The sequence below is a fragment of the Euleptes europaea genome, chromosome 12 (assembly GCF_029931775.1).
Source record: "Euleptes europaea isolate rEulEur1 chromosome 12, rEulEur1.hap1, whole genome shotgun sequence".
NCBI classification, from domain to species: Eukaryota; Metazoa; Chordata; class Lepidosauria; order Squamata; family Sphaerodactylidae; genus Euleptes; species Euleptes europaea.
In genome coordinates this window covers 67,705,074-67,723,909 of record NC_079323.1, presented here as the reverse complement: position 1 = coordinate 67,723,909, position 18,836 = coordinate 67,705,074, and the positions used below count along the sequence as shown (strand labels likewise).

The following is an 18,836-nucleotide window of genomic DNA, read 5'->3' as shown; positions in this document are numbered from 1 at the left end:
GAACCCATAAGTTATCCGCGAAACAACAGCGTTGGGCGGAATTCTTTGCTCAGTTTCGTTTTGTCCTGAAGCATGTCCCTGGAAAACAAAACGTTCTCGCAGATGCTCTCTCCCAGTTGCCTCAATATCCGACGAAACTCGATCGGCCAACAGACTCTTTATTTACGCCCGCGCAAAGAGAAGCCCTACCCGTACTGGCTGTACAAACTCGATCCCAGACGCTGCCCCAGCGGAAGCACGCAGTAGCCGGCGCGCAAGCTCCTCCAGCCCTACCGGCCGCCCAGCTGCCCCCATCACGGAAGCTCACGATGACCAGCGCTCCAGCTCCTCCAACCCAATCGGCCGCCCAGCCGCCTGCAATCTGCACACCGCCGCACGTAAGCACTTCCCCCTCGTCATCCCCCATAACTACTGCCACCGTAAACAAGGGGGGGGTTCCCGTCTCCGAATCCTTCTTAAATTCCCTTCGGGAACAATGCCTTATGGAACGCTCTGAACAAACCCTGCCTCCTGGTGTAATCGAACAAGGAGGCTTTTGGTACAAAGACTCGAAATTATATGTGCCCAAAGCGCTCCGAAAAGACGTCTTACACTTAGCTCATGGAGTAAAAACAGCTGGACACTTTGGGTTCCTAAAGACCCTTCACCTGTTGCGCAGACTATTTTGGTGGGGGGGAATGCGTTCTGATATTGACTCTTTTATTCGCAGTTGTCCTGTTTGCGCCACAGTCAAACGATCTCAAGGCAAGCCCCCAGGACTACTGCAACCACTTGAAATACCCAGCAAACCCTGGGAAGTGATTGCTATGGATTTTATGACGGATCTCCCTCTCAGCGGGGGAAAAACTGTGTTATGGGTTATCACTGACTTATTTTCTAAGCAAATACATTTGGTTCCATGTGCGGGGATCCCCTCCGCTCAGAAGTTGGCCCGCCTCTTCGTGTCACATGTCTTTAGACTACATTCGTTTCCGCGCAAGATAATCTGCGACCGCGGGAGTAGTTTCGTTGCTAAGTTTTGGAAAGCTTTTCTCAAATTGGTGGGGGTGGAGCAGGGGTTGTCTAGTGCATACCATCCCCAAACGGATGGTCAAACCGAACGTGTCAATGCTGTACTTGAATGTTATTTGCGCTGTTATGTCAATTACCACCAGGATGACTGGGTAGGACTGTTGCCTTTTGCGGAATATGCCTACAATAATGCTGTACATCAATCCACAGGTTTCAGCCCGTTTTATGCGGTGTATGGACAGGACTTCGGTCCTATCACCCCAATAGAAGGTTTGGAGGGGGAGGGGGATGCCGACATTGCCTCTTGGGCACACACCCTCCGTACCACATGGCCCTGGCTGGTTAGCAACCTTGACCGAGCCAAGCGCAAATACAAGGCGCAGGCTGACAAGCATCGTTCCCCCGGTGGAGACCTGCAAGTGGGTAACCTGGTATACCTTTCCACCAAGAACCTGCGCTCCACCCGTCCGTGCCATAAGCTCAATGCTAAATACATTGGCCCATTTCCCATCATCCGCATCATAAATCCTGTCACGGTGTAACTATCTCTCCCCAAAACTCTGAGGCGTGTGCACCCCATTTTCCATATCAGCCTTCTAAAGCCCCATGTTGCTTCCCCGCAATGGCACCCGGAGCCGCCTCCTGAACAGCCCATAATGGTGGGGGGGGGGGAGAACATTTCGAAGTCTCCAAAATCTTGGATTCCCGCATACACCATGGGGCCTTGCAATACCTGATCCGCTGGAAACACTTCCCCCCTGCCTATGACGAATGGGTTCGCGCACGGGATGTCTCCGCCCCCAAACTCGTCAACGCCTTTCACAATACCTACCCAGACAGACCAGCCCCCTTGCCGGATGGGAGGGGGCCTTAAGGGGAGCAGGATGTCAGGCTGTTATCTCGGTTTAGATGTTTCCTTTCGTTCCTTTGCTGAACCGTCCAGACTTCAAGGACGGCTTCACATACCAAAGCCTGGGAACGCCACTCCTGGGAAATAATGCTCTGTTTATGCTTTGTAATCTCCCGCCGTTTCTCTGCCTTATATTTCCAACTAACGAGCAAGACAACTCATAGCTGTCATCTTATCCTCAATGCACTGTATTGCCTATTTGACCAGTAAAAGCCAGCTGCTTGGAATCTGATTGTCTCTGTGGTGATTTCTGGTTCTATGGGTCAAGAGCTCACAACACCAAACTATATCTGAAAATGGAATCAAGCTTTAGGACATGAAGTAGCAGGGGATGTCTGGAAGTTTATGTTATTTTTAAGCTCAACATTCTCGGTCTGCTTGAATTTTCAAGAGAATATTTGTCAAATGATCCACTAGCTTTACATGACTCCAAAACTGATTGCCAAGATATATAATTCTTGTGCTGGGGACTGTTGGTATTGCTATGCTATTACTGCAGATATCATTCATATTTGGTGGCTCTGCCCGAAGGCAGTAATGTTCTGGGGGGGGGGAAGGGGGGGATAACAGCATTTGTTATGTCATGGTTTTGATAAAAAAGTAGAAAATGTTGCTGAAGCAATATTATGTGTCCATGTTTCCAAGGATGTTATGAATACTGAATTTGATTACAACTGCACAACTGGTGTATGCATGAATGAAATTTACTTAACTGTTACGCTCACATCTTTACAGAAAAGTAAGAGTCATTATGAGTTAAAGGTCCATTTGGCAACGGGCTATCAGTCATATTCAGGCAAAATCTGTGGAATTATTGTAGATTATTATTTAAAATTGTGGTTTATAAATGAAAATAAAAAAACAGAATTATATTCTCATCAAGAGGATGCTATATAGTCTTTGTAAACAATATTGGACAGGCTACTTTGTATCCCCATGATGGTTCTTCAAGATTCTATACACTAATACAAAAAAATATAAAAACCCGTGTTTCACTGGAATGAATCATTCGTGCAACCGGCTTATAGGCAATCCTCTGAACTGAAGCCAGATGCCTGCAATACATACTTGCATTGTTTGATATTTACTTGTGCATGTTGCATAGCTGCAGTATGACAGTGCAGAAAAATGACAATCAGTCAATGGTTGCTTTTTCATTGTTTAATAGACTCACAATTGCTTTTTATTTCATCCTTGCAAAAAAAATTACAGATGTATAGATTATTTTTATTCCACTGGTATCTAACAGAAGATGGCTAGCTCTATGAATTAAGCACAATATCCTACGCATTTAGTCATAGACACTATATGCTACAGCATGAGATAGCCTTAAACAAAGAAAATACCTTAAAGTGGGAAAAGGCATAGAATAAGAAGCAACATTAAATACACAGAGTTCTGAGGTACAATAAAATAATGACAAAGGGCCACAAAAGGCCGGGGCGGGGGGGAGGGGTTTCCAGGAATGCTACTTGTACATACCGCAGAGATTTTCAGCAGGCCTGCTTCAGCAAGCTTGAGATTGCAATAGTCTAAAATGTAAAATACTCCAACTTGTCTGGTAAATCCACCCATCTTGGTCTGCAGTGATTAGTGAGCGACTCCGACTGCCTTGCTTAAAGACCGTGCATCGCTACTATTCTTGTTTACCAGGGTTAAGCGCCAGCAGGAAGACCAACGCCATGTCCATTAAGATGCCAGGCCCAACAAGAAGCCTCCAACAAACCCACCAGAAACCACTATGTTCTGTTTAATAAATTCTGTTGACTGCAAAGGAAACAGATTTCTGTAAGCTGGGCAAATGCATTAGAGAGATTGCAAAAAAACATAGTTGCCAACAGTATACAGTAATATATAAAACACCATAGTTCTACTGAAGCTGTGTCAGCTTTTAAATATGCATTTACCTTAGTCCTTACCCACATATTTTGATATTGTTTTGATTGGTGTCTAGTATGGCATTGCAACTATTAAAAATACCATTGTGCTAAAAATAATAAACCCTTAAATTTAAAAATCTATTTCTAAGGGAAGATTGTTCTGAGATCTTAGTCTAATTGCTTCCCAGAGACAGACTTGACACCTTGGGGGCAGTGGAAGGTGGTACACGGCATGATTGACTGAACATGTAAAATATACTGCAGAGCAGCCAGAAGAGAGCTTATGGGGAGACATTCAGTCATTATGAACAGTTATGGCAGGCAGCACACTAGTACCAGCACAGTAATCTCAAAAACCCTGAGGAATAGTAGGTGAAGTATAAAACATTTAAATAAACACAAATGGGAGGAAGAGAAGGATAGCAGCTGGGGAAGACCATGTAAAGTAGGGGTCTCCAACACAGTGCCCATGGGCTCCTGCCAACACCTCTTCTGGCACCCACCAAATGTTTGTAGGGAGTGAGTAGGGTCAGGAAAGGCTTTTGATTGGCTGTGCAAATTTTGAAAAAAATATTGCTTTGGCAGCATCTGCAACCACAACACAAGAATCTTCACTGGGTGACTCAAGTAAAGCTATAGCCCATTTTGTGGCTGTGCCCACCACGTCGTGTCAGAATTCCAAAGGTGCCTGCAGGCTCAAAAAGGTTTGGGGGCCCTGATTTAAAGTTATCAGACCACAGCTCTTCAAATCACCCCACTTACTAATTCACTGTAATTTGCGAACATGTGAAGATGCTAGTTTTTTGATAAGCCTTACATCAAAATCCCCAAATGTAATACTAATAACAAATAATACATGATTTACCTCTTCAATCAGTGTGCTGATTTCAGGAGCTGCCTTGTTTGCTCTCTTTTTGAGCTGTCTTTTTGCTTTATTTACATCTTTCTCAACCCTTTTCCAGTCAACCTGTACATAGCCGCTATGACTAGCAATCTAGAACAATAGGGAAAAGACACTTTAAGAACCAGAGTATATAATGTTAACAGCCAAACCACTTTAGTGAGGCAGCTACTATCAGATGAAGAACTCTGTAGTATTTGAAACCTTAGCTAGAAACTTCCAATAAACGTAGTTTGATCAGTAGAGGTCAGCTTCCCCATTTTGTAATTAACACTTACTTAAACAACTGCATGCATCAAATTATTTAAAGATTTAATTTAAGTTTGTAGTGGGGGAGAGAAGAAATATTTAAATGTTAGAATTATCTCTGTGGGCTCTGCCCTCATTGCTTTTCAATTAAACTGCATTTTTTGTCCTTTAATAACACCAATCAGTTTTTGTTTACTGAATCCTATTTTTTTTACAAATGTATTTACTTATATTCTAACCATGCCCCCTTAGAACTTAATTTTACCTGTGATTAAATGAGAAATGAAAACTTTTAATGTTAAAAGTTATCTTTCCATGGTAACTACTTTCAAGGTGTTACTAAAGACTACTTTAAAAAAAATGAACATAGGGTAAGTTTCACTGTGTCTTTAATTTTAAAAATTGCCACATTATTTGATTTCTTTATACACAACTTTAACGTCTAATTATGGGTGATTCATTTAGCAGAGCTACAGCAGTAAGGGGCAACCTGTGAACCTCAATGAGTTCAATCATATCAATTTGCATGAATATAGAAAAGCCTTCCACTTCCCTTTATGGAAAAGTGAATTAGTCTATACTAAAATTAGAGTTTAAAAAACCAACTAAAATTAAAAAGTCTACATACTTGTAGCAAAAGAAAGCCACCGCCTACTGCAGTTGCTGCAAGCTTTCCGACCTTTTGGAATAAAAATCCTGCACACCTTAAAGAAAGCAGAGAGAAATTAAGTCTGCAAATTTATTTGAGAGTAAAATCCATTAAACACTTTAATTGCAAGTAAATGTGCAAAGGATAAAGAAACCTGACCACTGGTTGCCAGATTCCAGAATTCTAATTCAAAGCCTCAAAATACAAAATGTTTAGACTCCATGAGGTAACAGGCTGTTGGTAGGTTGCAAGAATAGGAAATGTGGAAGAATGCTCAGAACACAGACGGAACTGCAGAAGACTTGAGGATGCCTCATACCAAGAGATGAGTCATCATCATCATCATTCCTTTATTGGCATAAAAACATATTACAAAGAGGGTACAAAAGGAATGGAGATATTAAAAAGTGCCCTTTATGGCACAGTTAAAAGACAGTTACATCAAATAGCGCTGTTTGTTGATACTGCCATCTAACCGTTTGGCGGGCTTTTAAAAAAAACTTTAAAAAACTGTGCCACCATCTCCAATATTTGGGGCGAACAATTGTTCAATAAATAGGAAACATTAAAAGAATCTGAGACTTTCTGTCTATTAACCAACAGGGGGCTTAAAAGTTCGTTACGAGATTCTGTGTAGAAACTGCAATACAATTGATGCCACAAGGGCCAAGCCTGTCAGAAAGAGGGATTCTCCGAAATCTGCCTTCAAGTAGCGCAGATGACAAAACATTAAATCTGGCCAGAGAAATGGCTCTGTGTTGAGAAGGATCACACAGGTGAGATAAGTATGGGGAGGGCTGATAATCATCAAAAGGTACCCCTAAATTTAATGGGGAACATGTTTTATTAGCAGTGCTGTTTAGGTCTTGAAGTCCTATATCTAAGAGTCTGCATTTTATCCTTTGAAAAGCTTCTGCCTCGGTAAGCATAAGCAAGGAGTCGAGGTTAAAGCCAATAGATTTAATTTTGCTCTCAATACGTTGAAACCACTTATAAGCATGGGACTCCATGAGCATATAGTAGATAAGGGAAGAGGAATCTGCCTTAAAATGGAGGCGTAACCAGAATTTTACAGTCATGAGCCACGCTCTTGTTTCAAGTAGCATTTGGCCAGTTTCCAAGCACAATGTGGCATATGGGTCACAACAGGGCATACCCATTATTTTTCTGAGGAATTTGGCTTGGGGGCGTTCCAGTGGATATCCTAGTGCGCTAATCCAGACAGGAATACCATACAGCAATTGCGCATTAAAGTCCTTAAGGGCAGCAGGAATATATTGGTTTCTGTCATGGGCCCTGCCTTGGGAGCTGAGGACTCAGAGGACTCTGAAGCTGAAGTGGAGGAACAGGATGCCTCTGGGCCCTCAGTACCTCCATTGCAGCCAGTAGCACAGAAGCCTGAAACAACTCAGCAGGAACCACAGCTAGGCAGAGAGATGGAACAAGGGCAGACAGAAGCTACTCTTCCCCCAACCCCTGCAGTGGAAGCTGAGAATGTCAGTCTTCCAAGCTCACCTGAACCTGATAGGCGTATCAGGACTCGGCAGCGTGTTGTTCTGCAAGGTAGAAGGAAAAGTGCTCGCTTGGAGAGGCTAAGCAGACAGAGAACTGGTGTTGAATCGTTTCAGGATGAAGCCTAGCCTGGAATTGCACTGCCTGATAAAGGCAGCGCAGGCGTGCTTTCACTTTGCGGAAGCAATCGTGCAGTTTCTCTGTGTTCCCGCTACCGCTCATGATTAATCTCTCCGGCCATTGACTCCTGCCTGCTTTGACGACGCCTCCGACATTTGACCTCGGTAAACAGCATAATCTTCGCCACCTGCTCTGAAAGGGGCTAGATACCTCCCACACGTCTGAGGACTGCGGGCACCGCCCGGCCCTTGGCCTACGCCGGCACAGTTTCCTCTACTGAAAACCCCCCCCGAATAATTGCTAATGAGCTAGGTTCTGCTGATTTAGTTGCAAATTGATAATGGGTTTTCCAAGATGCATTATGATGGAAATAAATGCCTAAATATTTAAAATATTTGACCTGCTCAAGTGAGTTGCCACCAATTATCCATTTAAGTGGTTTCCAGGACTCTGAGGATACCAGGACCTTAGATTTTGCATAGTTCCACACCAGACCATTTGCAGTACAATACTCATGGCACCGGTTTAGTAATCTCTTTAAGCCAACCCTTGAACATGACAATAGCACAGCATAGTCAGCGTAAAGTAACAGGGGAGTATGTATCGAGCTGAGCTTGGGACAATGGCCGTCAACCTTCAAGAGATGAGTCTTGGGTGATCTTTGTAAAGCAATTGGATAGAATCAGCTTTCTTGAATACATATGCCCATACGGCATTTATCACTGTTGATGGACTGTGTTGGTCAGAATGTGTGGGATTTTATGCATTTATTTACTCACACAGCACTGTCACTACACATCTGACACTTTTATTTAGAACAAAATATTTTAATTGTTCATGTCTTTCAATACTCTTGGTCAATTAAGTATTTTTCTACAGTGCCTTTGAAACAAATAATCTTTAATCAGTAACTCTAATATATATAGCATTTAGATCATTCTTCGTTTACAGGGTTACGTAGATAAACATGTGACAGCTTTCAAGAAGTTTGACAGCTTTCATTTTGAACTACAGGAACACTTTCACTCTATTAAAAAACAACACAGGTTTGGCCTTGGCTTTCCTGGGATATCTGAAGATTTCCAGAGGACTGTGGCAACAGTCAATTGGAGGTCCTTGGATCAAGCCCAACAGTGTAAACATGGCCACTAACATATATCTAGTACAAAAGTGGCTGGCCTCTGTACCAATCATGAAAGAAGCATACTTAGAGGACTCCCTGGGTATGCAGAAAAATACTACTTTCTAAAGTAAACAAAAGAAACAGAAACCCTTAAAAACAGACTGATGAGGGCTGAATGAAGGCTAAAGGGACAAAAGGTTGGCATCAGTTAAAGGGGAAAGGGGGGGAGAGAAATCTTCCTGCTCAAGCCCCTAAGAACTTACAGACTCCTGGACAGAGAGGTATAGGGAGGAGGTATGAGGTGGGATTTCCAAACTGCATCCTCACCCCAATGTGATTCCTTGGGGTCCCAGCCTTTTTGGCCTTATCTTCATCTCTCTTTTTTTTTTGCAAATCTTCATCTTTTTCTGATCTTTAGTAATGGGGGGCCGTGCACACACACCTTAGTCACAATGTTTGTAGCTAATAAAGTATATACTTCCAATCTAGACCAGCCATCAACCCATTTTTCTACTTACTTGGTAAGAAATTTTTATATTTCTTCAAGGCATTTTGACAGCTACATGAAGGAAATGGTAGTAATACGTACCACTATTTACTACTTTCAAGGCTCTCTTCTAAAATTTACAGAGAAATAATACAACCCTTAAAAGTTTTATGCAAAAAAATGGATTACACTATAAGAATAAATACACATGAAAATATTTAAAAGAATTCTGTTCTTACCAGCCTGTTACACCACCCATTACAATCTGGGTAGCTACAGAATACTTTTCTACTATAGGTCCAGAATTTCTTCCAAATACCCGGTTCCACCAATGATGACGCCTCGCATATTCTGTTAAATCCAGTACTTCATATGAATCATCATCACTGTCATGTTCTTTAAAAAACAAACTGAAGATTAATCTCCCTCTGAATTTTTAAATAAGATACAATACACTGCAAGGCGCAACAAATTTGTAGACACAGTCAAACATGCACATACATAATGGGTATCTGCAAAATCAAAAGAGTACACAAAGAGTTGGCAAGTGGATACTCGGGAAGATTTGTGCTCAAGGTTTTGGCACAATGACACACACTGGCAAGATATATAGCAATACTACACTCAGATTGTTTACAATTTTCAGTTGCCTCTTAAGAGGTAATATTTTTAAAAAAGAAAAATGAAAGTTGAGGTTCTCACAATTTTAAGAAGAAGATAAACAATCCAGTTATGGTATGGGGAGGAACTTTCTGTTTCTAGAATTAGCCGCATATATTTTCTGTTCCAACATAATGAGAAAATGTTTGCATAGAAGTGAAAGCCAAGATACACAAATAAATCACAATGAACATTTTCTTCATAGTGAGACTATTGTCTCCTTTCGTGTTATCAGCTCTTGCTTTTGTATCCTGTACAGGAAATTTTCAAAAAATACTTCTCAAATATGAAACATTGGCCCTATCTTCATCTCTCTTTTTTTGCAAATCTTCATATTTTTCTGATCTTTAGTAATGGGGGGCCGTGCACACACACCTTAGTCACAATGTTTGTAGCTAATAAAGTATATACTTCCAATCTAGACCAGCCATCAACCCATTTTTCTACTTACTTGGTAAGAAATTTTTATATTTCTTCAAGGCATTTTGACGACGCCAATACTATCGTGTCTCAGCTCAAAGTCCCTGTAACTAATAGCACTATTAGATGTGGGCTCTTTTCTACTTTAAATCTATGGTTTGCAGTATTTCTCTTCATGGCTGAAATGGCCTTGACTGCTATCTGAGTTGTACAAAAATTAATCTTCCTTTCATTCCAAAACAAAAAAAAATTCAATTTTAGCAATGAACAACATTAAAACTGGGAGTATGTGAGAAAGGGAAATAGAGCTAGGTAGAAAAACATTTAATTCCCATAGAAAGGAGAGTAAAATGGTATTACATATTGTAGGTGTGGAATAGTACTTATTTTGAGTCATGCAACACACTGGAATCATAATACACACAAGGGGGGGGATCCCTACCCATACCACCTGCTTATTGGAACCAACTATTACAGAACAATCCTAAGGGGGTGAAAGGGGATAGGAGCCAGCATGACCTCTGCACTGGTGTTAGTGCCACTTACACTGGTTAAACATGCACTAACGCTGGCGTAGGGCCACTTACTTCTCTATAGAAGTAAGTAGAGTTAGTATAGAAGGGTGGAGTTACTGGTTGGCTTCCTTCTACCATCTCCAAATGTCATGAAAAAAGAAATCAAAATGGCAGATTTCGGCTCCGGGGAGCAGTGCGAGGCTCGGGTGCCAGCACAGCCTCGCTGGCAGCATTTCCCTTGTGCAATGGCTTGTACCAGTGCCAAAGGAGTGTTCCTGGGAGCTCCTTAAGCCCTATCACCCCAGGAATGCCCCCTTTTCTCAGTGTGAAGTTGTACCTGCAAAAGGGGAGGCACAGCCCCATGGAACTCAATGAAGCAGTTCCACAGGGTTTTTGAGAAATGCCTTTCCAGCTTGCTGCCCTGAGGCAGCAAGCCGCTCAGAAGGTGCCCTGGAGGTTTTTGGATCTCCAGGACATTCTAGTTAGTAGCACATTAAAAGATCAAACCGCTAAGAAAAATACTAAAGATGGGAAGGGGTTACAAGGGAATTTCCCATGTGGACACTGTGCTGCATGCCCCCATTCTGTTAAAAGAAACATCTTTCATAATTCTAGTGGAGACAGAACCTTTTACATCAAAGATTTTGTTAATTGTAATTCCAGTAGTATAATTTATGTGATACAATGTCCGTATAAACTTATGTATGTTTGCATGTCAACAAGACCAATCAAGATGTGTATATGTGAGCACAGGAGCTGCATCAGAACAAGGAAGTTGACAGCGCCACTCGTGCAAGACTTTCTAGCCTTCGCTCACACAGACAAGGACCTCCGCTTCTGGATTGTTGAAAAATTGTCAGCAACGCCTCATCTACAGCAGAGGCTTCTAAGGAAAAGAGAGACGTTTTGGATTTATACTCTGGGAACCTTGGCTCCAAAAGGCTTAAATGAAGATATTGACTGGCTTTGTCTTTAATGAATCTTCCCAAGTTTAATCGTATTGAAATATATTTGTAAAATCTTTTGGCTTTAATGTATGTATAATAGCAGTGTGCGTATGTATAGTAACACTTCTCATAGAGGTGCAGGGAGAATGCATCATCCTAATTACAGATGTGCTGAGTCCTAGAGCTTACATCACTCTATGAACACTATTCAGAGCTATTCAGGATCATCAGCTTCACACTGTCTGACCAGGTTGATAATTTCACACATCTTATATGGGAGGCATATACAGCCCAGGTATGTGAAGTATACATTGGTACATTTAATATTTGTATAAAAGTAATTATTTCAGACAGATTAATAATGAACTGAGTTTGCCAACCTGTTGCTTATGGTTTACAACATAACAACCTGCGACAATCTTACCAGATGTTTGTGTAATTGGTAATATATTATGTAAGTAATTCCAAACATCTTTCAGGTTTATGTAATTGGCTTCTTAATAGATAAGAGACTAACCTATTATTATATTTTTTAGACCAGAGCTTCTAAAACTTTTTCCACTCGCGACCCTTTTTTGCCCGAGAAATTTTTAGAGGACCCCGCCGGGTATATAGGTATATAAAATTGGTATACAAACCAAACATTTACTGATAATAAATCATAAAGAAACTTATTTTTAAAAAATTCTTTGGTGTACCTAGAATTATACCATTTATTAAAGGATTTTAAGGATGGATTTTTTCCTTACTGAGACTGCACATGAAAAGTGTTTATACTGCAGGAAAAAAGTTACAACCTGCCCTTCATAGTGCTTAGTGACTGAGGGTGTATGTGTGGGGGCTGTTTAATATTCAGCTGTTCCACACGATTAGTAATTGCCATCTTTTGCATTTCTAGCTATGTGGCTGCTTCTAGTGTTAGTGCTTCAGCTGGCTCAAGGGTGTCAAACTCAATTGTTATGAGGACCAGCTATGACATAAATGTCATGTGGTCGGGCCGGGCCATGTCTCGCCAGCCCAGATCAAGAGTGTGCGTGTTCGTGTAGGTGGGGGGTGACACGCAGGCCAGATAAGATCTCTCAAGGAGTCATAGAATCATAGAGTTCGAAGGGACCACCAGGGCCATCAAGTCCAACCCCCCTGCATAATGGTTATCATATCCCCTCTCAGTCTTCTCCTCTTCAGACTAAACATACCCAGCTCCTTCAACCTTTCCTCATAGGACTTGGTCTTCAGACCCCTCACCATCTTTGTTGCCCTTCTCTGGACACGTTCCAGCTTGTCTACATCTTTCTTAAATTGTGGTGCCCAAAACTGAACACAGTATTCTAGTTGAGGTCTAACCAGAGCAGAGTAAAGCGATACCATTACTTTGCGTGATCTGAACACTATACTTCTGTTGATACAGCCCAAGATCGCATTTGCCTTTTTAGTTACAGCACACTGCTGACTCATGTTCAGTGTTTGGTCTACTAAGATCCCAAGATCCTTTTTACACACACTACTGCTCAAACAAGTCTCCCCCATCCTATAATTATGCATTTGATTTTTCCTACCTAAATGCAGAACTTTACATTTGTCTTTGTTGAAGTGCATTTTATTAGTTCTAGCCCATTTCTCCAGCCTGTCAAGGTCATCCTGCATCTTGGCTCTGTCTTCTACTGTATTTGCTACCCCTCCCAATTTAGTATCATCTGCAAATTTAATAAGCATCCCCTCTATTCCTTCATCCAAATCATTTATAAAGATGTTGAACCGGGCAGCGGGCCTTATGTTTGACACACCTGGTGTAAGACTTTAAAGGTCAAAACTAGCACTTTAAACATTCACAGAAAGCATTCTTGGGTTTCACTGGGGAAAGGTACCCCTGTGGCAAACATAAGCCAGGGTCCATCCCCAGGAAAGTTGGCAAGAAGGCAAAGCTCACCTTTAAGCCAGCAACAGACCTGTCAGCCGCAAAACAAGTGGAAGAATCCAGATGAGAAGCCACACCTTCTCACTTTGGATCCATTGGGGAGGTCCAATTTCGACTGGGACTGCAACATTGGGCAAGGAGGGGATTTTCCTATACCAGCCATAGATCAACCATCATGAAAATCACAACAATATCCCTTTTTTAATTAAAGCATCTCCTGAAAAATGTGGTTCAGATGAAAGATATTGGCAGGAGTATGCACACCCTGCCTAACAGGCTGCAGTCATCTGAGAATCTCCCTCCCTCCTCAAAAGAGTCTCCACCCACTCCAGTTAAGGCATCTGGCCTCTTGCTCTGAGCAGCTCTTCCTGGGGGAAAAAGGTCCCCCCCCACACACACACACACACATTCTCCATTTGGGATTCTCCTGATCTGTCCACTCAAGAGAGGAGAGGGGGCTGAAAAAGTTACAAATCAGGAGACAAAAAAGGATTGGGGGGCCAGCATGCCTTGCTGGCCCCACAGAAATCCTATGTTGTATAACACTTCCACACACACCCCATTTGCTAAAGGAAGGCCTCACTGTATTCCCACCACCTCCTCCTGCTCTAAAGGAATCCCATTTCCCATGAGAAAAAAGATTCACTTTAGGAGGGCGGATGCTCACCAGGTCCGCGTTTTTGCCTCAGAGATCTGGGGGGGGGGGGATTCAGTTATCTTGCAACACCAAGTAAGTGAAGACCCAGAGGACAGGTATCCACCTCTCTGACAGTCTTGGGGGGTACACATGGAGGCAGCTCTATCCCCCCTCCCCAAATGCAAACAAAGTCCTCTGCAGTCAGACAAAGCTCTGCCTGGCAGCCCATACAACTTTACACTTGGGTTGCCAAATGACCAGGAGAAACTCTAGCCTGCCCAACACCTGTGCCTTTAGCTTAGGTTTCATCTGCAACAATCTGGAAGGGAATCTGTTCCCAGCCTGGAGACAAACCAGATTCCTGCCTGGCTGTCACTCCAGTCCCAGAACACTTGTGCAAGTCCCAGAGGTTCTCATTCCACTCTGGATGCTGTCAATCCAGTCCCAGAACACTTCTGCTAGTTCAAGGGGCTGTCCTTCCTGTCCCAGAGTAGCATATCTGGGCTTAGAGACCTTACTGGAAATTCCATTCCACTATTTCTTTGCAACTCTTTTTGTGCTGTAATGTATTTCAATGGAGCCCCATGCAAGTCAATTGGCAATCCAGATTCCCATTATCTTCAGTGGGCTGTGCAGTCTCTCCCATTGCTTCTAATGGACAATCCTGTCATTTGTTTCAGTACATCCCAAGAAAGGGAGAACCAGAGAGAGAAATAGATAGACAGACAGATACCGAGAGACAGAAAGAGAGGGAGAGAGAAACACAGAGAGAGAAGGGAGGAGAAAGAGAGAAAGAGAGAAAGAGGAAGAAAGGAAGGAAGGAAGGAAGGAAGGAAGGAAGGAAGAAAGGAAGGAAGGAAGGAAGGAAGGAAGGAAGGAAGGAAGGAAGGAAGGAAGGAAGGAAGGAAGGAAGGAAGGAAGGAAGGAAGGAAGGAATAGTGAGAAAGAGAAAGAAAAAGAGAACGGGGGGAGAGAGAGAGAACGAACGAACCAGGGGGGCAGAGAAAGCAAGCAAGCACCATGGCGGGGGTGAAGGAAGGAAGGAAGAAAGCCAGAGAGAAAGGGAGAAAGAGAGGGACAGAGAGGTAGAAAGAGAGGACAGAGAGAGGAGAAAAGAAAGGAAGGAAAGAAGGGAGAGAAAAATAGAGACACGAGGAGGGAGGGAGAGAGAGAGAGAAATATCCCTTGGCTAAGAACCCTTGAATCCCCCCCAATAATCACATTCTAGGAGCCCCGTGGCGCAGAGTGTTAAGCTGCAGTCCGGCAGTCAAAAGCTCTGCTCACGACCTGAGTTCGATCCCGACAGAAGTCGGTTTAAGGTAGCCGGCTCAAGGTTGACTCAGCCTTCCATCCTTCCGAGGTCGGTAAAATGAGGACCCAGCTCGCTGGGGGTAAAGGGAAGATGACTGGGGAAGGCACTGGCAAACCACTCCGCAAACAAAGTCTGCCTTGGAAACGTCGGGATGTGACGTCACCGCATGGGTCAGGAATGACCCGGTGCTTGAACAGGGGACCTTTACGTTTACCTTAGGTCCAGCACCAGATGCAAGGATGCCAAAGCTTGCCTGCCCTCCACCCCCTACTCACTGCCAGCGGGGAGGAGGCCAGGAGGGACCCAATTTTGCAACTGTCCCCCACACGTGGCTGGATGACAGCACCTTGCCTTGGGGACTTGCGCAGGGAGCTGGGTCCCGCATGAGGTGCCACTTGCGACCTTGTTGTGCTGGCAGGCCGCATGCTCTATTCAGCCCTGGCAGCGCATGCAGCAGCTTGGGAAGGTCACTCCCTCCCCCAGCCCGCTCCCCGCTCTGGGCTGGAGCATGTAAGCTGAGCCGTTTGCAGGCTTGGGGCAGCTTGCACTCTCCAGCCCGGATTGGGGGAGGGGGGGCACCTTTCCTCCATGGACCGCATAAAAGCCCTCCTCGGGCCTGATCCGGGCCTGGCCCTATGATTGACACCCCTGGTCTACAGGGAGTGCTCTGCGAGGGGGGCTGGGGATTTTTTCGTGACCCCAAGATTCAATTACGCGACCCCATTTGGGGTCACGACCTACACTTTGAGAAGCTCTGTTATAGACAACCTATTACATGCCTGGTCTGTTTTATATTGTCTGTATACATATATATATTTGTAAATGTGTGCATGTTTTACATGGGTTTCAAATAGACCACTGAGGAAGGCCATATAGGCCAAAACATGTTTGGCATGCGGTTATAGATATCAACCTTAGGAAATGCCATTGTGCTGTTTTAAAAGTTTTTAAACAATTTTAATCTTGACATAGCACTTCTAATAAATTATATTTTCATTATATATATATATATATATATATATATATATATATATATATATATATATATATATATATATATATATATATATATATATATATATATATATATATATCTCCCACCCAACCTTGGGTACCCAGCTTGTTTTTTAGGTTGGGTTTTATTCCCCTCTTTTTTCTTCTACTTTCCCAAGATACTTCCAGCTAAATGGTGTATGTGAGAAACTTGCAACGTGACTGCATGATTCAGACTAGAATAATCACTCACTAATATAGTTTGGACTCCACCTTCAACAAGAATAGGAAAAGTGGGACAATATCCTACCTTTTAAAACAGTTAACTTTTGACTGACAGTAACTATCTAAAGTGTGTTGAGGGACACCTCTACACTAAAAGTTGTATTTCTGACTAAGACATTGTAAAGATCATCACCCAAGCGACCCAAGGGCCTGCTTGGGGCACCAAAGCAACAGAGCCATGGGAAGGAACAACCATGGCTTGCACCTCACATTGCACCCTGCCACTGCCACCAAGGCCAAAGGGCAGGATGCCTCTGAAGTCCACCTTGCACCCATGCTACTGCTACCAGGATCCAAAGTGGGTTGCAGGGGTTCTGTCTGTGGAGCCTACCTTGGACTCAGCAGGGGTAGCACAGGACAGAACATGCACCTCTGCTCCTGTGTTGCTGCTGCTGCCTGGCCCAGGTGGAAGAGGTCGCAGCAGATGTGCGGCTTCTGGAGCTTGCCTTGGACACAACCAGGCTGGCATGGAGGCAGGCTGCCTAGGTGGCAAAAAGCCTTCAGCCACCCTTGAAATGGGAGCCTGTGGGGTAGCTGAATTGTGTTAAAAGCAAAAACAAAGAGGACTCCAGCAGCACCTTAAGGGCAATTAAACTGATATTCTTCAAAGATACTACTTTTCGTATTAGCATTTTAAAAAGCCTCCCCCCCGCCCAGCATGTGTGAAGAAGCTACAATGTGCAGGCTTGGATTGGGAAGAGGGAAGGAAAGGCCAGCCTATCCCTGCCCCCAGCTTTTGCAGGCAAATCCTGTCCCAAAGTCATTCCCTCTTCATGGCAACACTACAGCGGCCAAAGGCGGGCCTCCTCGAGGACGAAGCTCGCCGCGCAGCCCTAAGGGGTGCGTTTTAACTCCGAGGAGAGCCCCACTCCGAGCTCAGCGGGCCCCGCCCCCGGGGGCGCCCTTCCGAGGGCTTCAGCCTCGGATCCTCCCGCGTCCTCCGAGGAAGCCCCTCCCCCACCCGCAAGGCGGCAGCTGAGGGAGGGGGGGCCGCTCCGGGGGCCCCGCGCCGCCCGCTCTGCGTGAGGGCGCCCCTCCGCCCGCCGCGCTCAGACACCCGGGCCCAGCGGGGAGTCGGCGCGGGGGGAGAGAGGGGGGCAGAGGAAGAGGCCGCGCTTCCTTCGCGCCGGGGGTGGGGGGGCGGCTCCTCCGCGCCCTCCTCCCAGGAGGAGCGGCAGGCCCAGCCCCGGCCTGGGAGTCGCCGTCACACTGAAGGCAGGCAGTGCTGGGCGGGCGGGGGGGGGACGACGAGGCTCTCACTGACCTGAGGCGGGGCGAGATCTCCGAGACGCCATGTTGGCCAGCGCAAGTGGGGGGGGGGAGAGTAAGCTCCGCCCCGCCCCCCGGCCGCTCCGCCCCACACCTCCCGCGAAATCCGGGCGAGGGGGGGTGCGAGGGGGAAAGTGCGCGTGCGCAAAAGACGAGCCCGCCCTTTTTACGGCCCCCGCGACCCTCCCGCGGAAGGCTCGGCCCCCCCTCGTGGCGGGGATGACGTCACCTCAGAGGCTGGCTCCCGGGGAGTTCTGGGGACCGTAGTTCTGACGGCCTCTTCAGACGAAACCAGGGCGCCCACTTGACCGCCACACTCCCCCCCCCCCCGGGGTGAAGCGAAGAGGTCTTGGGAGTCGCCTCGATGCGTTACGGAACTCCCGCTCTCCAAAAAGGGATGCTCGCTTATTATTATAGGGGGCTATCAAGCAGGGATGGGGAACCTCAGGCCCGGGGGCTGTATGTGGCCCCCGAGGACATTTGTGTGGCCCTCGGGAGCTCCGGGGCCCCACCGTGGAGGCGCGGCATAGGGTGGCCCTCCCTGAGGGTGTTCCTGGGGCCACGGCTTGCAGGGGTGCTGCGGCACCCTTTGGACCTCCTCTCGCCGACTGACGGCTGTTGGCTGGCAAGAGGAGGGAGAGGGACGCTTCCCCCAAGGTTGCCCCCTATAGCCGCAGCGTGCAGGAACGCCGGGGCACACTCTTGCTGCCTGTCGGCTGTTGAGCAGCAAGGGGGGGGGGAAGAGGCCCGCGGCTCCTGGCGGCAGAGCATGCTTGCAGGAGCCAATCGGGCTTCAGGGGGCCTTTTGTGGACTCTGGGGCGGAGAGGGCATGGAGCCTGGGGCCAGGTCGTGTGGGGCCGACGGGTGTGTGTGTGGAGGGGAAGGCTTTTCTTTCTCCCACTCTTTCTGTCTCTTTCTTTGTCTGTCTCCTTCCATCCTTTCTTTCTCCCCATCTTTCCATTTCTTTCTCCCTCTCTCCCTTTTCCTCTTTCTCTGTTTTCCTACCTTCCTCCCTTGCCGATCAACCGCGGGCTGCACCT

The 18,836-nt window shown here is 45.4% G+C and overlaps 1 protein-coding gene across 1 annotated transcript; it reads right to left on the bottom strand.

Moving 5' to 3' along the window:
- Positions 1–3,386: 3,386 nt before the first annotated feature.
- Positions 3,387–17,839, bottom strand: FUNDC1 (FUN14 domain containing 1). Its single transcript, XM_056858363.1, has 5 exons — positions 17,791–17,839; positions 9,082–9,238; positions 5,580–5,655; positions 4,667–4,795; positions 3,387–3,688 (listed from the first exon to the last, which is right to left on the bottom strand). Exons 1-5 carry the CDS (start codon positions 17,819–17,821, stop codon positions 3,611–3,613), a joined length of 471 nt encoding a protein of 156 aa, XP_056714341.1. The 5' UTR covers positions 17,822–17,839; the 3' UTR covers positions 3,387–3,610.
- Between the last annotated feature and the right edge of the window lie 997 nt (positions 17,840–18,836).

What these genes read in the sequence shown, in the direction of transcription:
- FUNDC1 (XM_056858363.1), bottom strand. Translation starts at nt 17,821, where the DNA reads ATGGCGTCTCGGAGATCTCGCCCCGCCTCAG. An exon ending in GAGATCTCGCCCCGCCTCAG is followed by an intron (nt 9,239 to 17,790) that starts GTCAGTGAGAGC and finishes TGTTTTTTAAAG; the next exon opens with AACATGACAGTGATGATGAT. An exon ending in GTGGCTTTCTTTTGCTACAA is followed by an intron (nt 4,796 to 5,579) that starts GTATGTAGACTT and finishes CTATTGTTCTAG; the next exon opens with ATTGCTAGTCATAGCGGCTA.